At 38.0% G+C, this 13515-nt stretch overlaps 2 protein-coding genes across 3 annotated transcripts in view; one reads left to right on the forward strand and one right to left on the reverse strand.

Moving 5' to 3' along the window:
- Window positions 1–9356, reverse strand: part of LOC142349456 (chromodomain-helicase-DNA-binding protein 1-like) — a 369586-nt gene extending 360230 nt beyond the window's left edge. The window contains exon 1 of one of the 2 annotated variants that reach the window (XM_075401033.1): window positions 9333–9356. The gene's annotated coding sequence lies outside the window, so the exon portion shown is untranslated. The other variant, XM_075401031.1, reaches the window with a different exon arrangement.
- Window positions 9357–10502: 1146 nt separating this feature from the next.
- LOC142349496 (uncharacterized) lies at window positions 10503–11912 on the forward strand. The gene is made up of 2 exons (XM_075401089.1): window positions 10503–10922; window positions 11739–11912. Exons 1-2 carry the CDS (start codon window positions 10550–10552, stop codon window positions 11900–11902), a joined length of 537 nt encoding a protein of 178 aa, XP_075257204.1. The 5' UTR covers window positions 10503–10549; the 3' UTR covers window positions 11903–11912.
- Window positions 11913–13515: the final 1603 nt, after the last annotated feature.

The raw sequence follows: 13515 nt of genomic DNA on the forward strand, positions 1-13515 counted from the left end.
GCTTTTTGCATGAAACCAGTGTTCGCATAACTCATATTCTACTCTTTCTCATCGAAAAACCACTCTAGGTGTAGAGTCGTTGCAATTTCCGTTTTGATCAAAATTAGAGATATTTTCCCTAACCTCTGCTTTTTGAAGTTAAGCCTCAAACATTTCCATCCACACGTTATCTAATTTTATAAGCAGTGATGCTCCCATAGCTAGACCATCTGATTTTAAAAAACAGATCTCTTTCAATATAAAATGATTATGTGGCAACGCTAGCCCTAATAAGCTTTTCATTTCGCACCTTATGATCTATGGAGTCAGGTTAGTCAGGTTGATTGAGTTGAGTTATCTTAGAGCAATTTCTCTAGACTCTCCAATGGGCACTTAGATTTACAAAAATTTTTTTATCAACAGATACTATCTGCTCGTTATCTTGAATACAGAGAAGGGTTTTTGGGTTTGCGCCCGGTAGTTTCCAGGAAAATGGTGCCAGAAAACTTGGTTTTTAATTAACAGGTGGGAGAGGTGTATCTTTTTGTGTATCATTGCTAGGCCATTAGTCCTCGCTGGTTGCGAACCAGTTGATCTGGGTCTTTGATATATTTTGTCACTAATTTTTCCTTGCTTCATTACATGTTGCAGGATGTTCTTTATCTGATTTTCAGTTTTCATCATAATCGCATCGTTTGCTCCGGTGGTTTTTTGGAATCCAAATTTAGCACATCTTCATGTTTTTTGTACGTTGACTTTTTCATCACACAGAAACCGCAGCATTTGTAAAACGGTATCGCTAGCAAATTCTTGGCTTTTAGGTAACCACGCTCATTTTTCACTCCTCTATCCCTCGTTTTGCGTAAAAGTTTTGAATATTATTTATCCGACGCCTCAATTGCACAAAATTTCTCAACTTCAGTGTTATTTTTTCGTAATTTACCTTTAATTTTGTCAACATCTGCGACGAAGTGCATCTCATTAAACTTTTGTCTCACAGGGCTCTTTGGTCCCAACGATAGGACGTCATAAACAGACTTTGGACGTACGCCGCATTCCACTATCACAACAATGCTTTGGGAGTCATTCCGCAGCGTTCCATCTTGTCTCTTTGACAGGTTATCAAGTTTTCCATTAAGTCTTTTTTGAACCATAGCGGAATGATTCCTTATTTTACGACTAAAGCCGCTATCAACGTATGGCATCAGTTCTGGTCCCACCTTTTCCCTAAACTTAATCCTAACTGTTTCAATTTTTGCCTTGAACATATTTAAGTATTCTCCACCACGGTTTATTCCTTGCTTCAAGAGTTTTATTTGAAAACTGTGCACCGCTTTCTAAGAAAAAATTCTATTTAGGAGCAAAAAATTCAGATTGATATTGCTGTTAATTCATTGCTTTGAAAATTCTAGTCAATAATTGAAGCCAGTGACCCCTTTTTGGGTTTTGACATATTTCAAAAGAGCTTAACGACAGAACGCATTGAAACCCGTTTGTTCAAAAGCTCCTCCTCAATCTGTGTCCCGTGCTTCGTACTTGCCTGTCCTCTGCCTTTTCCTCTAGATTTCCCCTGCCTTTTATCCAAGCTCCTTTTTTCGTTTCCTGAGCAACCCTCTTAAATCCTTCTGGTGGCCTTATACTGTCTCTAGGATCGTAATCTCCAACACAACCTCCTGATGTAGCCCGTAATACTTTTTGGAATTCGTCTTATTTTTGCTCCTCGGAATTTGATGCTTTGTTACGCTTAGCACCGGAAACTTAGACTTCAGCAGCTCTTGACAAATGCCTTTGTGTAAGACCGTTGACATTAAACTATTTTTTATAGTAAAGATTTCTTGTGTTCAAGTTTCTCTGTTTTCAAACATTCGACGAAACAAATGATGCAGAAGAAACTTATTTTGGGAAAAGATGATTCCGGTTTTTAAAGCAAACGTTTTTGATTTTTAGGACCATCGTCAGGTTAAAACTGTTTCACAAATTGTTGAAGAATAAAATGAATAATAATTTAAATTTGTCTGAGACATCAATTTAGACAATTCCAAGAACAATCATAAAAATTAAAGGGAAATTTTTCTCTACATACAAAAATTAGCCTATTTGCTTCTCATTTACAGCTGTTATCAATATCTGTAAAATCGTTCAAATTCCGCATTTTTCGATATGGTCCATGTTTTTGTATTTCTGGGGTTATTCCAAATTTGCCCTCTTCCTAAGTATCCCAATTGTGGGGGTGTTGCAAAACTAGTTTTGTGATGTACAAAACCTTTATATGCCCAATTAATCTCTATCAAGTCAAAATTATGGTTTAAACTAATATTTTAAAACATTCACAATCGAACTTTTTAAATTGGACTATGAATCGTTTTTAGGTAAACCTGACGGTGAACGCAATGTTCGAAAACGTTTAAGGCAAATTAATTTTTAGTTGACAATTCTGTTTTCTCTGCAACCAATAGCGAGTTTAGAGATTGAAATACTGGTGGATATTGATGGGATACCGTAAATGTGACATCAACTTGCTTGAGGAGTAATTTTTTAAGTAGGTAGTAGTAGTAGTAGTAGTAGTAGTAGTAGTAGTAGTAGTAGTAGTAGTAGTAGTAGTTGTAGAGAATTCGGGTATGTTTCCCGGGGCTTCAATTTGTGCCCCTGAGTCAGTCCAGTTTCAGTTGTCAAGTTTTTTCCAATTGTTGCAATCGTCACATCTGCAAGTTGTACGCCAAGAGCATCTGTTTGTCAGGCTGAATTGAGTTGTGAAAAAGTGCCAGTATGCTTTTGTGATAGTGTGTTTGTTTAATTTGCCTCCATATTTCTGAATATTTCTATTTACAACGTTGTAGAGTTGTTTCGTTCGATGGAGGAAGTTTTCATCGGATTTGACTAGTCGTTATTTTCGATGATTTTCAGTTCACCTCTACAGTGCTGCCTTGTCCTCTCGTCTTCAAGGGTTTTAAAATCTGTCGGAATGTCAATTTCATTACGTGTGATAGCTAGGACGAAAAGAAGATCATGCAGTTCAACGTAGTGACAGAGTGTGAGCAGTTTTAGGCTAATGAGACGTTCTTTGTAACTTCAGAGTGCGTTTCCTAGAATCCATTTAATAGCCTTGATCTGCACTTTTTCAATTTTGTACATGTTGGTGCGGTTTGGCAACCATGTTTGTGGGCAGTACGTTAGTACTGGAACAGTATAACTAGTATAGCAGTTCATTTTGGTTGACGTTGAGCTGATTGCTGACATATTTCGTTTTATTTGGAAAAAAGCACTGGTCGCTTTTTTCCACTCTGTGGTCGCAGTTGCCTTGCCATGAGAGATTTAATGTTATTCTTAAACCAAGGTCTTTCTGAAATTCAGTTGGTTGTACTTCCTGGCCACATATAGATGTCGTGAGATTTCCTGAACAATGAATCTATAGTCATGAACAATGAACTTAAAGTCGTCTGCAAATCCAAAAGCTTCAATATCGGGGTTTGCATCTGGCAAGTCATTTATAAAAATTAAGAACAGTAGTAGTCCAAGTATGGAAGCTTTTGGGACTCCACTTGTTACGTTCTCCAAACTTGAATAACAATTTCCAATTTTGACAAATTGTTTTCTATCTTCTAACTTAGAGTTTTATTTGGAAACTGTGCACCACTTTCTAAGACAAAAGTCTATTTAGGAGCCCAAAATTCAGATTGATATCGCTGTTAATTCATTGCTTTGAAAATTCTATTCAATAATTGCAGCCAGTGACCCCTTTTTGGGTTTTCAAGTAATCAATATAGAGTTTTTAACAATTTGATTTTTTCAAAATTTTCCTGACCCACGTTTTTGGCAACAGCAAGCACATGTTTCAAAATAGCTTAACGACAGAAAGCATTGAAACCCGTTTGTTCAATAGATCCTACTCAAACTTTGTCCTGTGCTTCGTACTTGCCTGTCCTCTGCCTTTTCCTCTAGATTTCCCCTGCCTTTTATTCAAGCTCCTTTTTTCGTTTCCTGAGCAACCCTATTAAATTCTTCTGGTGGCTTTATACTGTCTGTAGATTCCTCATCTCCATTACAACATTCTGATATAGCCCGTAATACTTTTTGGAATTCGTCCTATTTTTGCTCTTCGGACTTTGATGCTATGTTACGCTTAGCACCAGAAACTTAGACTTCAGCAGCTCCTGAGAAATGCATCTGGGTAAGACCGCTGACATTAAACTATTTCCTAGTAAAGATCTCTTGTGTTCATGTTTCTCTGTTTTCAAGCATTCGACGAAACAAACGATGCAGAAGAAACTTATTTTGGGAAAAGATGATCCTGGTTTTTAAAGCAAACGTTTTTGATTTTTAAAACCATCGTCAGGTTAAAACTGTTTCACAAATTGTTGAAGAATAAAATTAATGTTTATTTACATTTGTCTGAGACATCAATTTAGACAATTCTAAGAACAATCCTAAAAATTGAATGGAAATTTTTCCTTGCATACCAAAATTAGCCTATTTACTTCTCATTTACATCTGTTATCAATATCTGTAAAATGGTTCAGATTCCGCTTTTTTCAAATTTCTGTAATTCTGGGGTTATTCGGATTTGCCCTATTCCTAAGTATCCCAATTGTGGGGGTGTTGCAAAATTCGTTTTGTGATGCACAAAACCTTTATATGCCGAATTATTCTCTATCAAGTCAAAATTATGATTTAAACTAATATTTTAAAACCGTATTAAAGCCTCCATATTTTTGAATATTTCTATTTACAACGTTGTACAGTTGTTTCGTTCGATGGAGGAAGTTTTAATCGGATTTGACTAGTCGTTATTTTCGATGATTTTCAGTTCACCTCTACAGTGTTGCCTTGTCCTCTCGTCTTCAAGGGTTTTAAAATCTGTCGGAATGGCAATTTCATTACGTGTGATAGCTAGGAAGAAAAGAAGATCATGCAGTTCAAGGTAGTGACAGAGTGTGAGGAGTTTTAGGCTAATGAGACGTTCTTTGTAACTTCGGAGTGCGTTTCCTAGAATCCATTTAATAGCCTTGATTTCCTTTTTTTCAATTTTGTACATGTTGGTGCGGTTTGGCAACCATGTTTGTGGGCAGTACGTTAGTACTGGAACAGTATAACCAGTATAGCAGTTCATTTTGGTTGACGTTGAGCTGATTGCTGACATATTTCGTTTTATTTGGAAAAAAGCACTGATCACTTTTTTCCACTCTGTGGTCGCAGTTGCCTTGCCATGAGAGATTTAATGTTATTCTTAAAGCAAGGTCTTTCTGGGATTCAGTTGGTTTTACTTCCTGGCCACATATAGATGTCGTGAGATTTCCTGAACAATGAACTGATAGTCATGAACAACGAACTTATAGTCGTCTGCAAATCCAAATCCTTCAATATCGGGACTTGCATCTGGCAAGTCATTTATAAAAATTAAGAACAGTAGTAGTCCAAGTATGGAAGCTTGTGGGACTCCACTTGTTACGTTCTCCAATTTTGAATAACAATTTCCAATTTTGAAAAATTGTTTTCTATCTTCTAAGTAAGAGTGCAAGAGTAATAATAAATTTCCTCCTACATCAAAACTTTCGACTTTCCCTATGAGAAAGTGATGTGGTACTTTATCAGAAGCTTTTGCAATTTCGTCAAAAATCACTTTTTCGAAAATTTTGGGCACACAACAGAGTAAACTAATGGGTCTGTAGCAATTCACTTCTGCTTTGCTTCCCTCCTTATAGATGGGAGTTATTTGATTGATTTTCCAGATAGAAAGGAATTTTCCTTTATTGGACATTGTTTGAAAAAGAGGGACGAGTGACTTGCTCAAAGTTACTGAGCAAAATTGAAAAATTATGTAACCAAAACTATCGGGCCCGTTTGACTTGTTGAGTTTTAGTTTACTTGATTTATCTGTTATCAATTTTTCTCTTATATGCAGAGAATTAAGTTTTCTCCTCAAGACTGCTGGTTTCAAATCAAATTTGTCACTGTACAATTTTTGGAAGATTGAATTAAAGAGTTCTGCTTTGTGTTGATCGGTTTAAGCGCTCGTGTTTGCATAGTTTACAATGGGTGATATGAAAGGACTCTTACTTATTGCCTGAAGATATCTCTGTATATTACTGAACCGTCGCCCTATGAAGACTTCGGATTCAAAATTTGACTGATCTTTTTCCATTTCAATTGATATTTGTTTTTCAAGTTTCTTTATTTTGAGGCTCCTGCTCAGATTCAATATCTGCCATCGTTACTTTTTTGTTTCCCGTTTCTTGATTAGCTGGGATGCTGATGGTGTTACCCACGGGGGAAGTGAGGCTCGATGCCGCTTGAGTTTAGGAATGTTTGCTTCGAGGATCTTGTTTATCCATTTGTACCATTCTTGAACCAGGACTTTCACATTGCTGTAGCAGTACGGATCAAAAGGTGATTTCGTTATTTGCTGATTTAGGTGCTCCCAGATTGCTCTTTTGAAAGCAAATTTGACATCTCCATCAGATGCGTGGGGATGAATGAACGTGCTCAAGTAAGTGCAGATTGGGATGTGATCAGAGCAAGGTTTTTGGTTTGTGGAGTATTTAGGAAAAACATTATTGTCCAAGTCGCAGCTTATATTTGGGTCGAGGGTGTTGACTAGGACTACATCAAGTTGTCTCTGAGCAATGTTTGAAAAATTTAATTCAAACAAATTTTCAATGAATGCATTCTCATAATCATCACTTGAGCTCAATGATTCCCGGTCAGTTTTGGAAGAATTTATGTCTCTCGTCAGTATCAAGTTTTCACATATCTGATTTGAGCGTGTTAATTCAATTTCATGAAGTAGGTTTGATAGTTGTGCAGATAAACATAGCAATGGACTTCCAGCGGGTGGATTGTAGACACAGCAGTTTGATATAGGTTTTGGTTTAGTAGATTTTGATTGCCATATAATCGTCATGTACTATGCTTAGTTTTACTTGCTCATGTTCAATCGAATTTCGGATTCCTATTAGAACACCGCCATGTTTAGAAGTGAACATATCTGGGTCCCTATCGTTTTGATATATGCTGTAATTTGGCATGATCAAGGCAGTATTTGGCACATGTGGTGTGAAACCAGTTTCTGTCAGACAAAGGAGATCGTATTTCAAAGTTGCGATTGCGTTTCAGAATGCCATTCTTCTTTCTAGGCTTAGAAGGCTTCTGACGTTAAACGTTAGCATTTTGATTGAGGTTAGTCGAGACCCATCTTCATCATCTGAGGAAGAGTCTTCAGTGTTTGGGTTGGAGTCGGTGTTGGTCACCCATGCACCATTTACCTTTACTTCAACTGTTAGATTTCGAATAAAAATTTCTTTGCGATCAAATTGTTTTTCGTCTATTAGTTTTCGGTGGGTTTTCAGACATTCGTTTTCTCTTTTAGCATGGACTGGTGACAACTCAGGGCTCACGAAGATTTGCTTATTGAAATCCTTTCAGCGAAAAGCAGATTTCAGTACTAGGTCTTTGCTGATGGGGTTTTTAGGAGTATCAGAAGGGTGTGTGTGAGTGTCTTTGTGGAGTCGTATCTTCCAATGCGGTGAATTTTGCTAAGTTTTTTGTCTTCGATGTTGAGATAGTCGAGCATCTCTTCTACAGCCGCCATTTCAGCGTGAATTTGTTCATCGGCCTATTTTGACGTGAGCTCTGGTACTCCACGGACGAGAATAACAAGTCCGTCATTTGATTTTGTGCTATGAAATGCTGTTTTAGTCACACCTTTTGTTACTTTTCCAAGAGACTGCTGTAACGTTTTGGTTTCTTCAGTTCACTGAGGTTAAGTTTTGATGTCTCTATCATTTGGTTTGATTTTTCGATACTTTGTGCAAACATTTTCATTTGTTCCTTGATTACAATGAGTTGATCATCAATTTTAGAGTTTTTATTGTCAATGGCATTATCTTTGTTTTCTTTGCAGTCATTGCAGATGTGAAGGAGATTTTTATCTAATTTGATCAGGACGTCAATGTCGGTCTTATCGAAACTCGTGCATTTAGAAGTCATATGCATAACTTTGTGGCAAAAGAAGCACGTGAGTTTATGCTTTTTCAGCTTCTCATTGCAGGAATTACAAAATTCTGATTCTCTGGGTGACATTTTGGGTCAGCACTGAATAAATTTTTTTGGGGTTTGCAGTGAACTCAGTAAAATAGAGGGACAACGCGTATTTTTTGTAATGTTCTGCCTATGGGACCAATACTGGCACCGCCGGCAGACAGCAACTATAAATTTACAAAGTATACAAACTGCTAGTGTCTATGGAACCAAAACCGACGACAACGAAAAGAGGTAGTGAGATGAAGACTGAAAAACCAAAAAGTAAAGAGTCTATGGAACCAATACTGGCACCGATGGCTTTAGTAGATGAAACGACTAGTTGTCTATGTGTCTATGGAACCAATACTGGCACCGACGACAACGGAAAGCAAAGGATGAAGGTGATGGCTAATGAAAACCAAGAACTAAGGAGCCTATGGAAACAACGCTGGCACCGACGGCGAGATTAACAAATGATTTTATTTTATAAGTAGCCTATGGAGCCAATACTGGCACCGACGGCTTAAGTAGATAAAAAACGTTACCTTGAATTAGTAGGTTGGATTGAAACAGCCACACTTGCAGAAACTCCTCTCACACTGAAACTCTTCAAGATGACTAGCTACGTTCAGGGCAATATAAAAATTAACAGGGATTAGGATTTTGGGCTTTAGGATTGAGCCCAAATTACTAAGGGCTACTTGATGCAGGTGGACGTTGTCGTTTCTAATGTGTTTTTGGCTGTTGTAGACTTTCTGACTGATGCTTCTGTATACCCAGCTGGCCCTACTGGCGTTTTCTTGGATTAAATTGTTAGTAGTTTGGGTCCGCTTTTGTTATCAGAGGAATCTCCCCGATTCGGTATTCCAATGACGTACACTTTTTTATTTGCAAGCCGAATTAGCTTGTTTGCTAGGTTATTGAGTTCCTCGGCTACTTCGTGAGGTTCTTAGGTTGACAGTACATCGCCTTTGAATAGGTCGTTGCCGCCAATGAAGATAACAATTCGATCGTAGGAATGGCTGGTGGGAAAAATTCTGAAAGGTGGCGAACTTGAGCACCGGGTACTGACAAAATATTGAAGTTTGGGAAGTTGAGATGTTTTATTTGGGAGTCTCCGAGAAACAGGTTTTTTGAGGCCGAAGACGTGATAGCGCAAATGGGGATATACAGCAACAAAAAGTGCCCGTATTGCTAGGAACGACGGGTCTTTGTAATATAATCCTGTGGAACCAATGCTGGCACTGGCGGATATGTTCAAGTCTCTAGCTCAATTTGATCTGAAATTACACAGTTTGTAAATTTGTTCAGAATCTATTTAATAAGTTTAATCTAAGCTATTTAATAAGTTTATCACAACAGTTAGGGCATGCTCTTCATTGCCCAAAAGGTGGCTATACGCAAAGACAATATGGCTTCCATGACTCTTTTGTCAGCCTGCCCAATGAGATCTGCGATAATGTTGACGTAAAGCGCTGTCGTCCACAAATAGAGGTATCACTACTGATGAGCACGTTTCAGCAGAATATTCTTTGATGTGAAAGTGTTTAATTCGTATGCTAAGAGTTGCCCAAGAAGCATACCAAGAAGGATAATCGATTTCGAGAAAGCCACATTCTGTCAGTTAATCTCATGTACAGGAGGAGGAGCATCAAAAGCCATACCCAGATTGGCTTCCAGGATCAGCGACGGGAAAGAAGATTCATGTTCGGACGGTAGGGCATCACGTACAGTAGGGCAGAAAATGCGGGCTTTCGCGTTGCTGAATACACTGCCTCCGTGGCGCACGCTCCGTGGCGTGAAGTGCTGTACTTAGGCGCGAAGTGCTGAACTTCAAGAGACATTAAATCCTCTCTGCAGCCTTTCCCTTTAAGCTTCTGAACCCTTCACTGTCAGCTACAAGAAGCTCATTTGTAGTTGGGTGATTGTCTTCTCCACAAGATGCTATGTTGGAAGATGAAAAGGTTTCTGCTTCTATAGTTATTCCAATATGTAGCGTGACGGGTTACCACTGGTAGCAAAGGCAGCTCTCTGATGCAAAAAATTCTTAGGATAAGTTACTGCAACCATTGGAACAGTGAGAACAAACAAATTAGACTGCAACTGTACCGGCTGCAACACAGCCATGTGTGAATGGCACAGAAGCCTAAACTCCCTCTGTCTCCATTGCAAGAATTTTGTTGATTAAAAATGTGACCTGTAGATTTTGAAAATGACTAACTACCGTAAATTAATAACTACCGTATCTAACAATATTTAGCAAAGAACGATATCGTTGATGTGGAGCTCACGTATTGGTAAAAGAACTTACTAACATTGTAGCAGTTCCTAATCACTAAGCTGGCGCATGGCGTGATTTTTTGCTTCAAATAACCTGTTCGCTTTTAAATTTAAATAAAACAATTGATTTTGTTTAAATTATTTACACTTATTGTATAGTTAGCGTCAGTCATGTCGATAATGTAGTATCTCTCTTTTTAAAATGAACCTTTTTTGGTTTCAGTTGACGAATGAAGTGTTCACATAAACGTGTTCGCCTCAAAAACTGTGTTTGATGTCTAACGAAAACCAAACTGAAGACTTGCATGCTATTTTTATATCTGAATCTAATCCTAATTTTGATAGTTCCCAGCTTGCTTTCGCCCATCCGTTAGAGGAGGACGTTACCCCGACACAATTTTCCGTACCAGTCGAAGAGGACGAAACATCTGCTCCTAAGCCAATTAACGAAGGAACAAATCCCGAGCAAATCAATCAAAGCACGGCAAGTGCTGATCCCGGCAAGATTAAGTCTCCAATTAAAGCATTTTCCTCGGCTGCGGCTACCGCGCTGCCAAAAGTAGACAAGATGATCAATGGATCATCCAGCAGACATTACAAGACATTGGCCAGCACAACTAGTGAAGACGATGAAAGGCTTCTGCAAGGTTCGATCTTGGTTTTTGGCCCTGTTTTAATTTGGTAGCTGATGTTTGCTTAACGTTGCTAGGTTTATTGGTGGACAGGTCCTTTAGCTGACCAGGAAAAAATGAGAATGTTTGCCGACCGCAGCTTCGGAATAAATATACTACCGCATTTTACGTAATTTATCGGCTAATGTTCTCATTTTGAGGTCGTCGATACAATACATTTTTCAAAACGGAAACCCCACGAATTACTTTGTTCACACATGCTGATGGAAACAAACATTTTGTGCTCATAGGAACAGGAATCAATTTTGTAAACTCATGTACAGAAACTGGAATTCTCTACTCGTAAGGAATGATTGCTTAAATTTTGGTGTTAAAATTGGAAAGTAAAATAATCGAGACGGCTGGGAACCACCTCTGTGAGGTGGCAAAAAAAACAATTGCATGAGTCCAGATTGGTGCCCACGGTTTGCTCCGCTTAAACCGCAAAATGTATTTTATGTGCATCTTCTTTGCTCCGCATGGTGACCAGTAGTTTTTGATCTGTTGGCCTACCAATTAACTTTGCCTATACGCAAGTAGAAATTTTTACAAAGATTTAGTCTATAGTTCATATATATTTTCTTATTGTGGTTTATCAAGCTATTTGGTTTATCCAAAGAAAAAAAATTTTCATTGAAAACTTTCACCATTGAGCAGCCCTTGCATTCAAAACACTTTATTTGGTCTAAACAACTATTTTGGTACCAAAGATTAACCTGAAACGTTGATATAAGTTAAAGTTGATTTACCATAAATTCATCAATTTATTCAAGAAGTTTCTATTATTAACAGGAATGTCAAGCGAAGCCGCAGCTTACGACTTCAAGCACGTTGGAGATTTCTCTCAAGGGACTATATTTGGAAAAGATGAAGTTGATCCAAATAGTGGAAGAGAGGAAGAAACAGCTCCTATGAATTACAATTATGGCGATTTTCACAAAATTGATTGGGTTTGAGATATTCAGAGAGATCGCATGAGACATCGACAGCTGATCAAAAGGTGTAATGCTGAGGGAAATGACTGGAGAAGCACATTAAGGAGATATTATGACCATCTTAACGCCTGGTTATGCGTATTTTTAGGTTAGTTGTTTTGTGACCAGTTCTAGTATTTTATCTGACTAAGGTCGTCCAATGAGTTTTATCAAGCCATGTGAAAGAGTTGCTCTCCTGTTTTGGCTATTGAATGAACTGTGGCCGGTCATCGTATTCAACTTGAAACACTAGGTGCAAATTTAAAAATGCCAGATCTCCACAGTGCCAGTTTGCCAAGTGCATGTTTTCCCGGTAGACAGTATCAGAATTTGATACTAGTAGAGCGCAAAAGCAACCAAAAAAGCAAGATTAAATAAATATAGGCTAATTGTTGGGATAAACTTATTAAATAGTTCCATAGTCTGCAATGACTAATGATGAAAAAACTGACCTGGACAGAACTGAATCAACTTCAGCACCTGGAGGTTAAGAATACTACCCCTCAATAGACAAATTACTGTACTAACAGTGAAAATTCAAGAGACTCACTGGCAAACTAACGAAGGGCTGATCATCTGCGTTCTCAAAGATGCCGTATACCATGTACATCTAATATCTTGAATTCTATCGATGAAAAACATAAGCTAAATAACTGTAAAGAAAATTCTGATTTTCCGAGCCAACTTCTTAACTCAATTAATGAAGAACTTATACTGCTAATGTAGTTCAACCAGGATGTTTGTATTCCAAGGCTAAGGACCAGAAAACTCATTAGTTACGCTTAAATTTTATTTGCGTTTTGGAGAGCAAACGAAGTCAAAACCTGCCTGATTTGGATGACAAAATTGCAGTTGACAGCATTATTGGTGACCTCGGCTTAGAAAACGTTTCTACGGACTGTATCGGACTTGGTAGACCAGCATCAGCTGGAGACTCTCCTAAAAAATCTCGCCCTCTTGCTGTTACCTTTAGAAATATCTGGAGCGACGAAAATGTTTGCAAAGTCTATTGAAATGCCTTCTTACCAGAGTAAAAATTCCAGATCTCTTATAAAAAACCAGATCTCTCAAGTGAGCCGTATAATTAAGCAAAATATTCTGAAAAAGGGAAGAGAATCGCTTACTGATGCCACGCTCAAAAATTCGCAAGCTCAAGTTATTTGCTGATGGCCTCTAGATTTCCCCTGCCTGTTGTCAAAGCTCCTTTTTTCGTTTCCTGAGCAACCCTATTAAATTCCTCTGGTGGCTTTATACTGTCTGTAGAATCCTCATCTCCATTACAACATTCTGATATAGCCCGTAATACTTTTTGGAATTCGTCCTATTTTTGCTCTTCGGACTTTGATGCTATGTTACGCTTAGCACCAGAAACTTAGACTTCAGCAGCTCCTGAGAAATGCATCTGGGTAAGACCGCTGACATTAAACTATTTCCTAGTAAAGATCTCTTGAGTTCATGTTTCTCTGTTTTCAAGCATTCGACGAAACAAACGATGCAGAAGAAACTTATTTGGGAAAAGATGATCCTGGTTTTTAAAGCAAACGTTTTTGATTTTTAAAACCATCGACAGGTTAAAACTGTTTCAAAAATTGTTG

The sequence above is a fragment of the Convolutriloba macropyga genome, chromosome 11, assembly GCF_964194025.1.
Source record: "Convolutriloba macropyga chromosome 11, txConMacr16.3, whole genome shotgun sequence".
NCBI classification, from domain to species: domain Eukaryota; kingdom Metazoa; phylum Xenacoelomorpha; order Acoela; family Convolutidae; genus Convolutriloba; species Convolutriloba macropyga.